The sequence below is a fragment of the Erythrolamprus reginae genome, chromosome 1 (assembly GCF_031021105.1).
Source record: "Erythrolamprus reginae isolate rEryReg1 chromosome 1, rEryReg1.hap1, whole genome shotgun sequence".
Lineage (NCBI taxonomy): Eukaryota > Metazoa > Chordata > Lepidosauria > Squamata > Dipsadidae > Erythrolamprus > Erythrolamprus reginae.
The window spans coordinates 12,754,213-12,772,523 of NC_091950.1; the positions used below are offsets into that span (position 1 = coordinate 12,754,213).

General features: G+C 44.0%; 1 protein-coding gene across 1 annotated transcript in view; it reads right to left on the reverse strand.

Moving 5' to 3' along the window:
• Positions 1 to 7,327: 7,327 nt before the first annotated feature.
• Positions 7,328 to 18,311, reverse strand: part of SAFB2 (scaffold attachment factor B2) — a 67,770-nt gene continuing 56,786 nt past the window's right edge. Inside the window, 3 exon segments of the mRNA XM_070744619.1 lie at positions 7,328 to 7,739; positions 14,020 to 14,086; positions 17,471 to 17,574. Of these exon segments, the coding sequence (XP_070600720.1) occupies positions 14,034 to 14,086; positions 17,471 to 17,574 (157 nt within the window). The 3' untranslated portion in view covers positions 7,328 to 7,739; positions 14,020 to 14,033.

Consider the following 18,311-nt stretch of genomic DNA (forward strand, 5'->3'; position numbering starts at 1 on the left):
CCAACCTCAGAAAGCAACATGAGAAAATATTATTTTACTCAAAGAGTAGTAGATCCTTGGAACAAACTTCCAGCAGACGTGGTAGATAAATCCACAGTAACTGAATTTAAACATGCCTGGGATAAACATATATCCATTGTAAGATAAAATACAGAAAATAGTATAAGGGCAGACTAGATGGACCATGAGGTCTTTTTCTGCCGTCAGACTTCTATGTTTCTATGTTTCTATTAAGTGCAAAAAATTCCCAAATTCAACCACAACCAAACACAGGAAGATTTAGACTATTTTAACTTAACTGCTGCATATTCTGCTATTTTATCATCTATGAACGTTTATCCCACAGACTTTTTTAAAAAAATAGAACAGTAGTTCTATGATCTATCTAGTCTGCCCTTATACTATTTTCTGTATTTTATCTTAGGATGGATCTATGTTTATCCCAGGCATGTTTAAATTCAGTTACTGTGGATTTACCAACCACGTCTGCTGGAAGTTTGTTCCAAGCATCTACTACTCTTTCAGTAAAATAATATTTTCTCATGTTGCTTTTGATCTTTCCCCCAACTAACTTCAGATTCTGCCCCCTTGTTCTTGTGTTCACTTTCCTATTAAAAACACTTCCATCCTGAACCTTATTTAACCATTTAACATATTTAAATGTTTCGATCATCTCTCCCCTTTCCCTTCGGTCCTCCAGACTAGACAGATTGAGTTCATGAAGTCTTTCCTGATACGTTTTATGTTTAAGACCTTCCACCATTCTTGTAGCCCTTATTTGGACCCGTTCAATTTTGTCAATATCTTTTTGTAGGTGAGCTCTCCCTACCGCCTGACTGCACTGTTCACCCATTTTGAGACTGTCAGAAATCACTACCCCTAAATCCTTCTCTTCTGAAGTTTTTGCTAACACAGAACTGCCAATACAATACTCAGATTGAGGATTCCTTTTTCCCCAAGTGCATTATGTTACATTTGAAAACATTAAACTGCAGTTTCCATTGCTTGACCATTTATCTAGTAAAGCTAAATCATTTACCATATTACAGACGCCTCCAGGAATATCAACCCTATTGCAGTTCTTTGGGGCAACCCCACAAGTAATTAGTATTTTATTCCTGAATTGATCAGACCCTATCTGTATCCAGGGCTCGGCATCAGATTTGAAGAAAAGGTTTGGAAAATAGGAACGTTAAAAGACAAGAGGACAATGGGGTTATTAAGTTATACAATTAAGTTATTAATTAAATTAAACAATTAAGTTATAGGAAGAGAAAATGAGAAGAAGGCTTACTTTTTTATATTATATTCTTTGAGCTACCCCGATCCTTCGGAGAGGGACAGCATACAAATCTAATAAATAATATGATTTCCATTTTTGTAGCCTGTCTTTGGACCCCGTTCAATTTTATCAATATCTTTTTGTAGATAAGATAAAATGATAAAAGCCCATCCCTTTTCACCAAGGTAGACTGCCTCTGGACAAGGGTGTGCCACGCAGGTGGCACAGTGGGTAGAGTGCAGTACTGCAGGCCACTAAAGCTGAGTGCTAGATCTGCAGGTCAGTGGTTCAAATCTCCCCACCGGCTCAAGGTTGATTCAGCCTTCCATCCTTCCAAAGTGGGTCAAATGAGGACCTGGATTGTGGGGGTAATAGGATGGCTGTTAAAAAAGTGCTATTGCTAACATGTTGTAAGCTGCTCTGAGTCTAAGGAGAAGGGTGGCCTAAAAATTGAATGAATGAAATGGTGGAAGGTCTTAAGCATAAAACTGATCAGGAAAGACTTCATGAGCTCGATCTGTATAGTCTGGAGGACAGAAGGGAAAGGGGGGACATGATCGAAACATTTAAATATGTCAAAGGGTTAAATAAGGTCCAGGAGGGAAGTGTTTTTAATAGGAAAGTGAACACAAGAACAAGGGGACACAATCTGAGGTTAATTGGGGGAAAGATTACAGTTTATTATTAGTTAAACATGCTTGAGATAAACATATATCCATCCTAAGATAAAATACAGGAAATAGTATAAGGGCAGACTAGATGGACCAGGAGGTCTTTTCTGCCGTCAATCTTGTTTTTCTAATGAATGAATGAAATAATAATAATCTTGAGAAAAATAATCTCAAGAGCGAAAGCCAAGCAATACAAGTAGTCCTCATGACTGCAATTTAGCCCCAAATTTCTGTTGCTAAGCGATATAGCAGTTGAGCAAATTTTACCCCATGTTAGGACCTTTCTTGCTGCAGTCGTTACATCAATCACAGCAGTTGTTAAGTTAGTAACCCAGTTAAGTGAATCTGGCTTTGCTTGTCAGGTCACAAAGAGAGGATTGTGTGATACTGGGACCGTGCTACTGTCATAAATATGAACTGCTGGGATGAGGGGGGGGGGTAATATCTGAATTTTGATCACGTGACCACAACCGTGTGTGGGAAAACAATCATAGAAACATAGATTGACAGCAGAAAAAGACCTCACGGTCCATCTAGTCTGCCCTTATACTATTTCTTGTATTTTATCTTAGGATGGATATATGTTTATCCCAGGCATGTTTAAATTCAGTTACTGTGGATTTACCAACCACGTCTGCTGGAAGTTTGTTCCAAGCATCTACTACTCTTTCAGTAAAATATTTTCTCACGTTGCTTTTGATCTTTCCCCCAACTAACTTCAGATTGTGCCCTTGTTCTTGTGTTCACTTTCCTATTAAAAAACACTTCCCTCCTGAACCTTATTTAACCCTTTAACATATTTAACATTGTTTCGATCATGTCCCCCCTTTCCCTTGTGTCCTCCAGACTATACAGATTGAGTTCCTTGAGTCTTTCCTGATACGTTTTATGCTTAAGACCTTCCACCATTTTTGTAGCCCGTCTTTGGACCCGTTCAATTTTATCAATATCAATATCATAAGACACTTTTTCAGTGCCGCTGATAACCTCCGACGGTTACTAAATGGAACTTTTGCAAGTCGGGGACTTACCTGTAAGGGATTTAAAGTACCAGAAGGGAACAGCTGTCGAACAACACAAAGCCCCAGAGAGATGCTGACTTTTGTACACTGGTTGCATTCAAACTCCTGTGGACAATGGCAAACCTAGGGCACCGATACCATAGGTGGCACGCAGAGCCATATCTGCTGGCACGCGAGCCGTTGCCCTAGCTGAGCTCCAACGTGCATGTGTGTGCCGGCCAGCTGATTTTTGACTTGCACAGAGGCTCTGGGAGGGTGTTTTTGGCTTTCAGGGAGCCTCCAGGGGCATGGAGAACGTTTTTACCATCCGTCAGCTCCAAAGAAGCCTCTGGAGCCTGGGAAGGGCAAAACACAAGCCTACTGGGCCCACCAGAAGTTGGGACACAGGCAATTTCTGGCCTCCAGAGGACTTCGGGAGGGGAGGGGAACTTCGGTTTTATGGGTGTGGGCACTCGCACATGTGCAATAACACGCACTCACACTCTCTCGGCACCTGAGGAACAAAGGGTTCGCCATCACTGTCCAAAACTAGCCTTCTAAACAGAGCTAGGGTTTGGTCTTGATGCTCTCAAGGGTACCTTCCTTGCTTGAAGTTCTTATATTTCTACTTGCTTAGGAAATTTGTTAAGGGTTGACTAACTGTACGACGATATGGGTGCCAAACACCATAAATGCAACTGTATAATGCATTGGTACAAAAGCAGCACCACCATCACCACAAAAGCCTCAGGATAAGATATATCGTGAAAATTGACAATAAAGCCCATGGGATGTCGGTAAATAAATACTCTAAACCAGGCTCTCCAACCTTAGCACGTTTAAGACTTGTGGACTTTAAACTCCTAAAACTGCTAGCAAAGGAATTCTGGGAGTTGAAGTCAAGCCTTGGGGACCCCTGCTTTAAATAAGGAGTCCCCAATGCCAGGTCCATAGACCAGCCACGGCATATCAGAAACCGGGCCACGCCATCAATCGAAGTCCCAACCACGCCTCTTCCGGACCGCGGAAAAGCTTCTCTCCGCGGAACCGCCCCTGGTGCCCAAAGGGTCGGTGGCCGCTGCTCTAAACCAGGGCTTGAAGGAAGAAATTGGGGTTCAGAGCGTTTTTTGAAAGGGCTTGTGCAGAGGAATGGATCAGATGTCTCCATGGGTAAATCCAAAAAAGCCAAAATGGCAACCATAACAGATGTTCCAAAGGGCAAATGCTGTAAATAGAAACATAGAAGACTGACAGCAGAAAGAAGACCTCACGGTCCACCTAGTCTGCCCTGATACTATTTCCTTTATTTTATCGTTTAAGATGGATCTAGGTTTATCCCAGGCAGGTTTACATTCAGTTCCTGTGGATTTATCAACCACGTCTGCTGGAAGTTTGTTCCAAGCATCTACTACTCTTTCAGTAAAATAATATTTTCTCATGTTCCTTTTGATCTAGACACGGTTAATTTCTTAGGTACCCATCCCTGCAGCTTAAATAAATGAGATCTGGATCAGGTCTAGAAACATAGAAGATTGACGGCAGAAAAAGACCTCACGGTCCATCTAGTCTGCCCTTATACTATTTCTTGTATTTTATCTTAGAATGGATCTGTTTATCCCAGGCATGTTTAAATTCAGTTACTGTGGATTTACCGACATCTGCTGGAAGTTTGTTCCAAGCATCTACTACCCTCAGTAAAATATTTTCTCACATTACTTCTAATCTTTCCCCCAATTAACCTCAGATTGTGTCCCCTTGTTCTTGGGTTCACTTTCCTATTAAAAACACTTCCCTCCTGAACCTTATTTAACCCTTTAACATATTTAAATGTTTCGATCATGTCCCCCCTTTCCCTTCTGTCCTCCAGACTACACACTTGTCTACACTTGTCCTACAGGCCGAGCATCAAATGAAGGGGTTGGACTAGATGACCTCTGAAGTTCCAACTCTTTTCTACAATTGCAAAGAGGCACCCATTCAAATCAGTGGTGCTTCCTTACCACCCAGTCAAGTTTCTAAATGCTTTTTCTTCAGCAGGGGGCCTTGTTTCAGCTGTTCCGTTTTCTTTCCGACGTGACCCGTGAGAACTTCAGAGGGATCCTTCAAACGTCAAAGGCTTCTCTCTTTGTAGCAGGCCGGGCCTCTCGCTCTGCTTTTCGAAAGAACGTTAATAAAACGTTTCCCAAGATAGGAAATCTCGAAGTCATTTCCATTCTTTTCTGCATTGCCTGGAAATGCCAAATATCCGGAGAAGGAGACGCCTGGGCTGGATCCAAGAGCCAAATTCGCAAGCGGGGAAAGAACCTAGTTTTTGGAGGACCTCAGACCCAGGTGGAAGGACGTGTGTGAAACATCCACTATGGAGGGATACCAGGGAAGCAGAACCTAAAATGGCACGAGCCTCTAGTGATTTCCAAACCTGACCACTTTTAAGGTGGTGAGCTTCAACTCCCCACATGCTCGCTGGGGAATTGTGGAAGTTGACGTCCGCCTGTCTTAAAGGAAACTGGCTGGGGAATTGACGTCCACCCATCTTAAAGCATGTCAGGTTTAGGAATTCTGGAAGTTTACATCCACCCATCTTGAAACATGCTGGCAGAATTCTGGGAGTTGAAGTCCCATACATGTTAGAGCGGTGTTTCCCAACCTTGGCAACTTGAAGATATTTGGACTTCAACTCCCAGAATTCCCCAGCCAGCATTCGCTGGCTGGGGAATTCTGGGAGTTGAAGTCCAAATATCTTCAAGCTGCCAAAGTTGGGAAACACTGTGTTAGAGCATGTTGGTTGGGGAATGCTGGCAACTGAAGTCCACCTATCTTGAAGAAGTGGGCTACGGAATTCTGGGAGTTGGTCTATCCATCTTCTGGGAGTTGACGTCCGTGCATCTTAAACAGGGTGCCCAGGGGAGAAAGCATTTTGAAATTCCCCGATATTTCCCTGACGTTCCCCTGTAACTTGCGATCTAGTTAAAGGTGCGGTCGTAGAGGACGTCACACCAAACGGCTAAGCCGTGGAGAAATATCGAGGAAACTGAGAAAGCAAGTTGTTGCCAGAGTTATGCTCATTTTTGCCTGACTCGGCAAGGCAGTGCGATCATTTTCTTTTAACATGATTTTTCCCTGACTTCTAAACGTTTTAATATTTTTTTTGCCCCGATTTATTCTGGTTTTTTCACGAATACCCTGGTAAGTCCAAAACCGCCAATTCCCCTGATAAATTTCCCCATTTGCCAGGTTTGCTGGACACCCTGCTTAAAGCATGCTGGAAGGGGAATTCTGGGAGTCGAAGTCCACCCATTTAAAAATTGCTAAGTTTAATAAACACCTCCCCTTTAAAAAAAATCAATCTTGCCCCCTGCTTTTCCCCCCATTCCCTTTCAAACTGTAAAAATTTTATCCCCCCCCCCCTCTGAATAGTGTGCCCACTTATTGACATCTAAGCAGCTTGTCCGGCATGCCAATGCAAGATTGGACGCTGGCCAAACTGAATACAGATAGTCCTCAACTTGCAACCATTCAAAGTGACAGAAACATTGGGGGGGGGGGAGACGTAAGACCATTTTTTACACTTACAACCACATACTCAAAATTCAGAGGCTCGGCTTCTGAAATCTTCTAACAAACGAAGTCAATGAGAGTGGCCACATCCTCTCAAAAACTATGACTAATCTTAACTCCAGTGATTCACTTAACAAATGTGGCAAGAAAGGTCGTAAAATGGGTCAAAACTAAGGTGACCAGATTTGAACATTGGTAAAGCAGGACAACATTGACCGGGGGGGGGGGGGTGTTTGTCCTTGATTAAAAATTTGGTCTAGTCTCCCTGGGAGCTGCACCCATCCCTGGAACCATCGCTGCTTTCGTCCCTCTTTCCCTTTTCTAATTGGGAAGAAGCGGGGTGGGTGGGGGGAGGAGCTCCATCCCAAGATTGGCAGGGAGAGGGAATAACTTTTCCCAGCGCCCAGAGAAAAGAAGCCCTTTATTCGCTCTGAGCCATCCAGAGCAAATAAAGTGTTTCCTTTCTCTGGGTGCTGGGAGACGTTATTCCCTCTCCCAGCGCCCAGAGAAAGGAAACGCTTTATTCGCTCTGGGCAGTCCAGAGAAAGGAAAATCGGGACTTTTTTAAAAAAACCCTGCGGGATGCAGGACAAATGGTTAAAAATCGGGACTGTCCCGCCAATAGCAGGACGTCTGGCCACCTTAGTCAAAAACGCATCGCATAGCGACATTTCCGCCTCAATTGTAGTTGCAAGTCAAGGACTACCTGTATTCGCCCATCCTTCGTGGGAAACTTCTATTTTCAAGGGAAAACACGGAAAGGTTATTCAAGTTTATCGGCTCCCCCAATCTGCCCCAAAGATTTTCCCACCAGCTCCAATACAGTAAGATTTATTATTTCTGGAAAATGGAATGTTTCCTGCGAAACAACTGAATGGCGTCCCAGTAAGAACATACCCAGAGCCGGGAAGGGGAGAAAACACTCACACACACAGAGAACAAAAAAAAAAACCACGGTTAAGCTCACATCATCTGCAAGCTACTGTGTGGGATGGGCTTCTGTTTCAGCAACAACAGTTCAAGGCCATAACCAGGGGAGCAAAATTCCACAGAGTGGCCACAGGAGTTGTGATGGGAAAGGGAGGTGGGGGCGAATCTTCAACAACGGCGAGCGAAACGTGGGTCACCAGGTGGGGGGTTCCTCTATCCCGGCCTGCAAAACCGCCGGGCATATTGGGCGCTTGCACAACTGGGTTCTGCGATCCGCTTTGTGTAAATTCTCCACACCTGTGTGGACAGGGAAAGAAAAAAGAACAACTGCTTTAATTCTGAAGTACAGTGTTCCCTCGATTTTTCGCGGGTTCGAACTTCGCGAATAGCCTATTCCAGTGTTTTTCAACCAGTGTGCCATTGCACACTAGTGTGCCGCGAGACATGGTCAGCTGTGCCGTGAAGAAGGAAGCTCAGTTTCCAGTTTTGCAACTTTTTGCTGAGAGAGAGAGAGAGAAAAGGAGAGGAAGGGGGAGAGAGAGAGAGAAAGAGAGAGAGAGAAAGAGAGAGAGAGAGAAAGAGAGAGAAGGAGAGGAAGGGGGAGAGAGAGAAATGAGCAAAAAGGGGAGGAAAAAAGAGAAATGAGAAAATGATTGAGGCAGAGAATGAGAGGAAAGAGAGAGAAACAAGAGAGAGAGAAGTGACTCTTGATTTAAAGCATATGATAAAAAGCACCCAAAGAATAAGAGAGAGAAAAAACCCAGCCCTCACTTGGTTTTGGAAATGGTTCAAGAGTGTATACACACACACACACACACACACACAAGGGGGGGAGGACACAGGGATGGAAAAAGAGAGGAGAGTGTCTTAAGAGTGTCATTTTGGTTGGTGGTGTGCCCCAGGATTTTGTAAATGTAAAAAATGTGCCGCGGCTCAAAAAAGGTTGAAAATCACTGGCCTATACCACGGTTTTTTAAAAAATATTAATTAAAAAATACTTCATGGGTTTTTTTCTATACCACGGTTTTTCTCACCCGATGACGTCATACATCATCGCCAAACTAATAATTTTTGCAAATAAATAACAAAAGAATCATAATCATTGTTAATAAATAATTATGTTTATAAATATCAGAATCAGCAAGTGTCTTATTCAATGGTGAGTACCAGTAATAATAGTGAGTAAATGGTTGTTAAGGGAATGGGAAATGGTAATTTAGGGGTTTAAAGTGTTAAGGGAAGGCTTGGGATACTGTCCATAGCCAAAAATGGTGTATTTACTTCCGCATCTCTACTTCGCGGAAATTCAACTTTCGCGGGCGGTCTCGGAACGCATCCCCCGCGAAAATCGAGGGAACACTGTATCTGCCACGTTGCTTTAGACGAGGAGTATAGGTTGCCTGGGATCACTTTAGGGTGGATTGACAGTTCAGTCTAGCAGAGAAAGGACCGGGCTAGAAACCGGGAGATGGGAGAGTTTTAGTCCTGACCTAGTTATGGAAGTTGCCTGGGTAACTCCTGGGCCAATCACCAGGAGATGGGGAGTTCTAGTCCCACCTTTGACATGGAAGCCGACTGGGTGACTTTGGGCCAGTGAAAAGGAAATGGTGAGTTCTAATCCTATCTTAGATATGGAAGCTGGCTAGTTGACTCTTAGTCAATCCTTAGGAGATGAGGAGCTTTAGTCCTGCCTTAGTCCTGGAAGCCAGCAGGGTGACCAGTCACCAGGAGATGGTGAGTTCTAGTCGACTAAACATATCCAATTCCTGCAATCGTTCTTCATGTTTTAGCCTCCAGTCCCCTAATCATCTTTGTTGCTCTTCTCTGCACTCTTTCTAGAGTCTCCACATCTTTTTTACATCATGGCAATCAAAACTGAATGTAGTATTCCAAGTGTGGCCTTAACCAAGGCCTTATAAAGTGGTATTAACACTTCGCGTGATCTTGATTTTATTCCTCTGTTAATGCAGCCTAGAACTGTGTTGGCATTTTTGGCAGCTGCTGCACATGGCTGGCTCATATTTAAATGGTTGTCCATTAGGACTCCAGGGTCCCCCTCACAGTTACTACTGTTGAGCCAGCTGCCTAAATGTAGAATCTTACTTTTTCATTTTGTTAGATAGCGTCCAGTGTTTGAAATCTTCTCTCCCTAGAATGAAGTATTTTGCACATCCCAAAATACACATCCCTAAGCTAACTTCAAAACATTTGGAGCATATCAAGGAGCCAATTGGTGCCTGAGACAGGCAGCTGGATGGGCCCATTTGCTGAGATCAAAACCACAAAGCATTTAAGAAGTAATTTCAAGTTGCAATGAGAACACAAGAACACAAGAACAAGGGGACACAATCTGAAGTTAGTTGGGGGAAAGATCAAAAGCAACGTGAGAAAATATTATTTTACTGAAAGAGTAGTAGATGCTTGGAACAAACTTCCAGCAGACGTGGTTGGTAAATCCACAGTAACTGAATTTAAACATGCCTGGGATAAACATAGATCCATTGTAAGATAAAATACAGGAAATAGTATAAGGGCAGACTAGATGGACCATGGGGTCTTTTTCTGCCGTCAGTCTTCTATGTTTCTATAATTTAATAACTCATTTCAGGATGGATTTTAAGTGATGTATTTCCTTAGCAAACTTGCATCTCCAAAAAACCATTACAGTAATCCCTCGTTTTTCACGGGGGATGCGATGCGTTCCAAAACCACCCGTGAAAAACGAATTTCCGTGAAGTAGAGGAAATATAGTTTTTTATGTATTTAACGAGTATTTGGACTTTGAAAACCCACCCTTTGCATTAAACAGTCATTCTATAATGTTTCACAGCTGGAACTACATGGGATATCCTACCAGTTTCTTTAATAGAGTACAGTAGGACTGTAGAAGAATTTTATGCATTTTTAATGGATTTAAAATTTTCAATGGATTTAATGGATTTAAGCCCCCTTTGAAAACCCGTGAAGTAGCGAATTCGCAAAAGATGAACCACGAAGTAGCGAGGGTGTCAGGCCTGAGTCTTCGTGTGGAGTTTAGAAAGTTCAGCCTGACACAACATAAGGGGGGATGGGAGGGGTAGTGAGTAGTTAGAGGGGAAAGATTCCAAAGATTCCTTTCTCCATGCCAAGGCCACCTCCATGCCAAGGCCACCTCCATGCCAAGGCCACCGTTTGTTCTGCCTCAACTGAAGAGAAGAGGAAGTTTATTTATTTATTTATTTATTTATTTATTGGATTTGTATGCCGCCCCTCTCCGCAGACTCAGGGCGGCTAACAACAATAATAAAACAGCATATAATAATAATCCAATACTAAAAACAGTTAAAAACCCATTATTATAAAAACCAAACATACATACAGACATACCATGCATAAAATTGTAAGGGCCTAGGGGGAAAGAGTATCTCAATTCCCCCATGCCTGGCGGCAGAGGTGGGTTTTAAGCAGCTTACGAAAGGCAAGGAGGGTGGGGGCAATTCTAATCTCTGGGGGGAGTTGGTTCCAGAGGGCCGGGGCCGCCACAGAGAAGGCTCTTCCCCTGGGTACCGCCAAGTTGATAAGCTCCTACACACAGACTGGTTCTCATGATGAACTTGTGGGTGTGGGGGATGTAAGATAAACCTTAACCTAGGTGGGATTCTGGGAAGTACTCAGAATCGGAATGACAATGGCGTAGCTAACATGGTTCTTTTATTAAATCAAGCTCTGATTGAGAGAAATGGACTGGGATTTGATTTATTTCTCAGATGCTATTTAGAACGCTGACATAGGGATTACTGTATTGCCAAATTTGAATCTCTGTTCCACTTAAAGGTGCTTTTCTCTCACTGTAGATCCTTATCTTCCAAAATCCTTGGTTAACCATTACCTTCGCTTTCCAGTTTTAAAAAAATAACATTGTTTTAGTCCGCTTGGTATGTAATAAAATAAACTGTACCAGGGTAAATTAAACCCAGAGTTAAAATGATGGGCAGTTTGAGAATGGAATAATCTTTCCACCCTCAAATACCGGTGGAATATATTCAGTGTGCCCAATCATAACAAAATAACAATCACAGAATGACAGGCTAACAAAGATGGAAGGGACCTTGGGGGTCTTCTAGTTCAACCCACGGTCAAGCAGGAGACCTTACAGGATGCTAAAACATATGAAAACATTTGCATCAGACAAATCATCATTCACGAGCTACTAGTTTGCATTAAGGGCAACATAGCGAGGTTGAGAGTGACCCTAAAGGTCTTTGGGACAAGGCTGCTAAGCAACCCCCATAACTTTCCCATAGAGGTAGTCCTCGATCTACGATTACAATTGAGCCCCAAATTCTCCACGGCTAAGCAAGACCACTGTCAAGTGAGTGTCAGCCCATTTTTACAAACTTTCTTGTTGTTAAGGGAATCCCGGTAGTTGTTCAGCTAGTAAAACAGTTGTTAAGTGAATCTGGCTTCCCCATTGGCTTGGCTTGTCAGAAGGTTGCAAAAAGGGATCACATGACCTCCGGGACTCCGCAGTTGTCATAACTATGAACCAGTTGCCAATCATACAAATGTTTGATCCCGTGACCCATTGGAGATGCTCCAACGGTCACAAATATGAGAATGGTAGGAGGGCATTTTTTTTCAGAGCCGTCGTAACTTCGGAAAGTCACTATGGTAAGTTGAGAACTACCTACCCTGTTTCACCGAAAATAAGTCACCCCCAAAAGTAACACATAGGAGATGTTTCATTTCACAGCATTCCCGAACAGAACATTAATTAATTTATTAATTTATTAATTTATTTATTTATTTATTTATTTATTGGATTTGTATGCCGCGCCTCTCCGTAGATTCGGGGCGGCTAACAACAGTGGCAAAAACAACATGTAACAATCCAATACTAAAACAACTATAAACCCTTATTTTAAAAACCAATCATACCGTGTTTCCCCGATAGTAAGACCCCCCCGATTGTAAGACATATGGGGGGGTTCAGGGGGGGTCGGCTAATATAAGCCATACCCCGAAAGTAAGACATATGTCTTACTTTCGGGGAAACACGGGGGGTATTGCCGCCGGGCCAATTGCCAAGCGGGGACAGGGCGCGGGAGGAGGCAGCGCTGCACCAGACCCCTCAGGCTGCTCCGCCCGGGATGGGGCTCCTCCAGAGCCCCCGTGCGCCCCTCCAGAGGAGCCCCATCCCGGGCGGAGCAGCCTGAGGGGTCCGGTGCAGCGCTGCCTCCTCCCGCGCCCCACCCCCGCTCGGCAATCGGCCCGGCCGCATTGCTGGCGTTCCAGGCGGGCCGCCCGGCATAAGCAGCGGTTTCGTGCCTCTCTTGCCGAGCGAGGACGGGGCCCGGGAGGAGGCAGCGCTGCACCGGACCCCTCAGGCTGCTCCGCCCGGGATGGGGCTCCTCCCGAGCCCCCGTGCGCCCCTCCGGAGGAGCCCCATCCTGGGCGGAGCGGCCTGAGGGGTCTGGTGCAGCGCTGCCTCCTCCCGCGCCCCGTCCCCGCTCAGCAATCGGCCCGGCGGCATTGCTGGCGTTCCAGGCGGGCCGCCCGGCAGTCCAGGTTTCATCATTCATTTATCTCGGCTCGGAAATTATGCGGGTCTTTCAATCCTGCTGCTTCTTTTTAGCTCCTTTCCTCCTTTTTTTCGGTGCCTTTCATCAGCTGATGGACCCCAAACATTGCAGACCCTGTGCTTTTCTGACTTACCCTCGTTAAGGATGGAAGGCTGAGTCAACTTTGAGCCTTCGGGAACGCGACCCTTTCAATTTTTTTCCAATATAAGACATACCCCGAAAGAAAGACATAGGGGGGCTTTTGGGGGTAAAAAGAAAGTAAGACACTGCCTTACTATCGGGGAAACACGGTACATACAAACATACCGTACATACATTGTAAAAGCCTAGGGGGAAAGAATATCTCAGTTCCCCCATGCCTGACGGCAGAGGTGGGTTTTAAGGAGCTTACGAAAGGCAAGAAGGGTGGGGGCTATTCTAATCTCTGGGGGGAGTTGGTTCCAGAGGGCCGGGACCACCACAGAGAAGGCTCTTCCCGTGTCCCGCCAAACGACATTGTTTAGTCGACGGGACCTGGAGAAGGCCCACTCTGTGGGACCCACATGTATTTGAAGAAAGTATAATTGTTGTAAATGGAAATAATGGTACGGTAGTAGTAAGAAATTCTTGATAGGATTCACGGTTTGTCTGGTTATGCTGGTTTGTGATGACAACTACTGTACAGTATATAATAAATGTTCTTTTTTTTTTGTTGTTCAGCAATAAAGGTGAATTCTTCTTCATTGAAAAAAAATAAGACATCTCCTGAAAATAAGACGTAGCACAGCTTTGGGAGCAAAAATTAATATAAGACGCTGTCTTATTTTCGGGGAAACAGGGTACAGAACCCCCATACTACTACTTTGGCACAAAACATATGGGGGGTGGGTTACATCTTGGTTGTACTTCTGTATGGGGAGTGGGGGGAATTGACCTTTTTCTGGCTGCATGCAGAAATGTGCTTTCTTGGGGAAAGGATATGAGATAATAGTGGGGAGACAGGGAGATAAATAAAGGAATCTCGTATTTATGCTCACCCAGGTATTTCTCCTCAGTTTATTACATGGCTGGGCCCAGACGGGCTAGAAACACTCCGCTCTCCACCTAAACAAGACAAAATAGAGCAGGGAATAGGAGGTTACTGTGGCATCGACACCCACCAATCGTTACTGAAGAATATTATTTGTAAAATCATCAGGGTTTAAAGTTGTGGGTGGCATGCATTAATAGCCGCTAGAGTAGCCTTCGCAGAGATGGAAGGATGAAAATTCTCCGACAGAGATGGACCGCTGAACTTACCTGAACGGTCCCTTCTCTGTCGGAGAATTTTCATCCTTCCATGTCTGCGAAGGCTACTCTAGCGGCTATTAATGCATGCCACAGCTTTAAACCCTGATGATTTTACAAATGAATGAATGAATGAATGAATGAATGAGTGAGTGAGTGAGTGAGTGAGTGAGTGAGTGAGTGAGTGAGTGAGTGAGTGAGTGAGTGAATGAACGAACGTAACAGCAATTGTAAAATATTAACACCAATGGAAACTATTGTGATAGATTAATGCGATAGATCGACATACATGCATAGAAATATTTATGCTGACGCTGCAGAAATCTCAAATGCATAGACGTTTGGGGGTTTTGTTATTGTCTTTTTTGTTCCTGTATTGTTTCAAAAAAAATCTCAATAATCAATTTTTTAAAAAAAATTAAAGTTGTGGCATTCATAGAAACATAGAAGTCTGACGCAGAAAATGACCTCATGGTCCATCTAGTCTGCCCTTATACTATTTTCTGTATTTTATCTTAGGATGGATCTATGTTTATCCCAGGCAGGTTTAAATTCAGTTACTGTGGATTTATCTACCACGGCTGCTGGAAGTTTGTTCCAAGGATCATGTTTCTCATGTTACTTTTGATCTTTCCCCCAACTAACTTCAGATTGTGTCCCCTTGTTCTTGGGTTCACTTCCCTCCTTAACTTTATTTAACTCTTTAACATATTTAAATGTTTTGATCATGTCCCCCCTTTCCCTTCTGTCAATATCTTTTTGTAGGTGAGGTCTCCAGAACTGAACAAAGTATTCCAAATGGGGTCTCACCAGCATTCTATATAGCGGGATCATAATCTCCCTCTTCCTGCTTGTTATACCTCTAGCTATGCAGCCAAGCATCCTACTTGCTTTCCCTACCGCCTGACTGCACTGTTCACCCATTTTGAGACTGTCAGAAATCACTACCCCTAAATCCTTCTCTTCTGAAGGTTTTGCTAACACAGAACTGCCAATACAATACTCAGATTGAGGATTCCTTTTCCCCAAGTGCATTATTTTACATTTGGAAACATTACACTGCATTACATTCTGGAGGGTTTTTCTGTGCCCACCAAATACGATGGGGCTCCACTGGTTATGTCTGATCCAAAGTTCTGGCCTCTTGAGAGCAACATGGGATCCTTCAGGCACTCTTGAGGTTTTCTTGGGAGACATTTCATGACCCCGCTAGGTTATATCATCAGTGCTAGAAGAGTGTGGGATTTGTAGAGAGGGGCATTTGGGGGTGGGGCTGGAGGAGGAGGAGGAGAAAAGGACTGTGGGGTCCTTGGTGCTCTCTGAGCTTGGTTGTTTTCTTGCAGACATTACCCAACTAGGTAGCACATCAATGGCAGAAGGGAGTGGGGTTTGGTCTTGATTTATATACAGGTCACTTGCCCTGTCAGCATTGGTGGGAATATTCCTGGCGCTTCCTTGATTAGGCTGTTGTATACCACACCCCACACTCCCTTCTATCACTGATGATGTTACTAGAAACATAGAAGACTGACGGCAGAAAAAGTCCTCCTGGTCCATCTAGTCTGCCCTTATACTATTTCCTATACTTTATCTTAGGATGGATATATGTTTATCCCAGGCATGTTTAGATTCAGTTACTGTGGATTTACCAACCACATCTGCTGGAAATTTGTTCCAAGCATCTACTACTCTTTCAGTCAAATAATATTTTCTCACGTTGCTTCTGATCTTTCCCCCAACTAACCTCAGATTGTGCCCCCTTGTTCTTGTGTTCACTTTCCTATTAAAAACATTTCTCTCCTGAACCTTATTTAATCCTTTCACATATTTAAATGTTTCGATCATGTCCCCCCTTTCCCTTCTGTCCTCCAGACTATACAGATTGAGTTCATGAAGTCTTTCCTGATAAGTTTCTTTTGTTTGTTTGTTTGTTTGATTTGTATGCCGCCCCTCTCCAAAGACTCAGGGCGGCTAACAACAATAAAAAGACAATGTAAACAAATCTAATATTAAAAATAATCTAAAAAACCCCAATTTAAAGAACCAATCATACATACAAGCATACCATGTATAAATTCTATAAGCCTAGGGGAAAGGGAAAATTTAAATTCCCCCATGCCTGACGACAGGGGTGGGTTTTAAGGAGCTTGCGAAAGGCAAGGAGGGTGGGGGCAACTCTGATATCTGGGGGGAGCTGGTTCCAGAGGATCGGGGCCGCCACAGAGAAGGCTCTTCTCCTGGGTCCCGCCAAACAACAGTTTAGTCGACGGGACCCGGAGACAGCCAGCTCTGTGGGACCTAACCAGTCGCTGGGATTCGTGCAGCAGAAGGCGGTCCCGGAGATATTCTGGTCCAATGCCATGAAGGGCTTTATAGGTCATAACCAACACTTTGAATTGTGGCCGGAAACCAAACAGCAACCAATGAAGACTGCGGAGTGTTGGTGTAACATGGGCATACCTTGGGAAGCCCATGACTGCTCTCGCAGCTGCATTCTGTACGATCTGAAGTTTCCGAACACTTTCATGCTTAAGTCCTTCCACCATTTTTGTAGCCTGTCTTTGGACCCGTTCAATTTTATCGATATCTTTTTGTAGGTGAGGTCTCCAGAACTGGACACAGTATTATTCCAAATGGGGTCTCACCAGTGCTCTATACAGCGGGATCACAATCTCCCTCTTCCTGCTTGTTATACCTCTAGCTATGTCTGGTAATGAAACTATACTAGTCTGGTAATGAAACGTCTGCAAGAAAGCAACCAAGCTCAGAGATCACCAAGGACTCCATAGTTCTCCTCTTCCTCCCTGCAAACTCCACTTTTGTTTAGCACTGCTGATGTTACCTTGTTTGGTAATGAAATGTCTGCAACAAAGCAACCAAGCTCAGGGAGCACCAAGGACCCCCCAATCATCACCCTCATTCTCCTTTTCCTTCTCTTTCTCCCCGTGTCCTTCTGCTCCACCCACCTTCCTCCTCCTGCCCACAACCCCCACTCCCTTCTACCACTGATGGTGTTACCTAGTTGGGTCATTTAATGCCTGCAGGAAAACAGCCAAGCACAGAGACCACCATAGTTCAACCCTGAGCTACAAATATTCTCTTCTATTGGTACAGGAGCTGCCTTTTCAAGAATAGGCCAATTCCTCTCATCACAGGCAGAGAAGGGTCCGACTCCATCTAGGAAGAAAGCCAGGCTTTTACCTTGCCATCGATCATGGTCCAGCTCTCCGTCTGCACTCCCTGCCCAGGAGCGATCTTGGTGCCCCTCCAGCTTTTGGCCATGATCTCTCCAGTGTCTCCCTTCCCTGGAAGAAAGTGAAGACGAAATTGATGGTTTTTTCAATCTGTCAGTTTTCAAAAATGTCTTAATTGTTTTAATTGTAGTATATTTTTGACATGTAAGTGGGGGGAGAAAGAGAGAGAAAAAGAGAGAGAGAGAGAGAGAAAGAAAGAGAGAACAGGACTCCCTCAAATTTGGCGATTTTTAAGACTTGTGGACTTCAACTCCCAGAATTCTCCAGCTAGCATAGCTGGATGGAGAATTCTGGGAGTTGAAGTCCACAAATCTTAAAGTTACCAAGTTTGAAGATCTCTGATATACTGTCCCATTGTCCTTTTTTAATCATTACTTTTCACTTATGTTATGTTTATGCAAACTACTATCCTATACAAGTTTGACAAATAAATAAATAAATAAAAATAAACAAAAAGTGTGTGTGTGAGAGAGAGAGAGAAAGAGAGAGGGGGAGAGAGGGAGAGCTAGAGAGAGAGAGGGAGGGAGGGAGGGAGGGAGGGAGGGAGGGAGGGAGGGAGGGAGGGAGGGAGGGAGGGAGGGTGAATTTGTTTCCCAGTCAATATAACCAACAATACAGGACGCAGGTCTGGGCAACTTAGCTTCACACAGTGCACTAAGCTACAGTTTCGTTCCATAGTGGGCTTAATGTGTGGGGCAAACACCCGTTTAAATTGTTATCATTACTGTCATTGTTTTATATTATGGATCAACATACACACATTTCTTGGCTCTTGCCAAGAAAAAAAC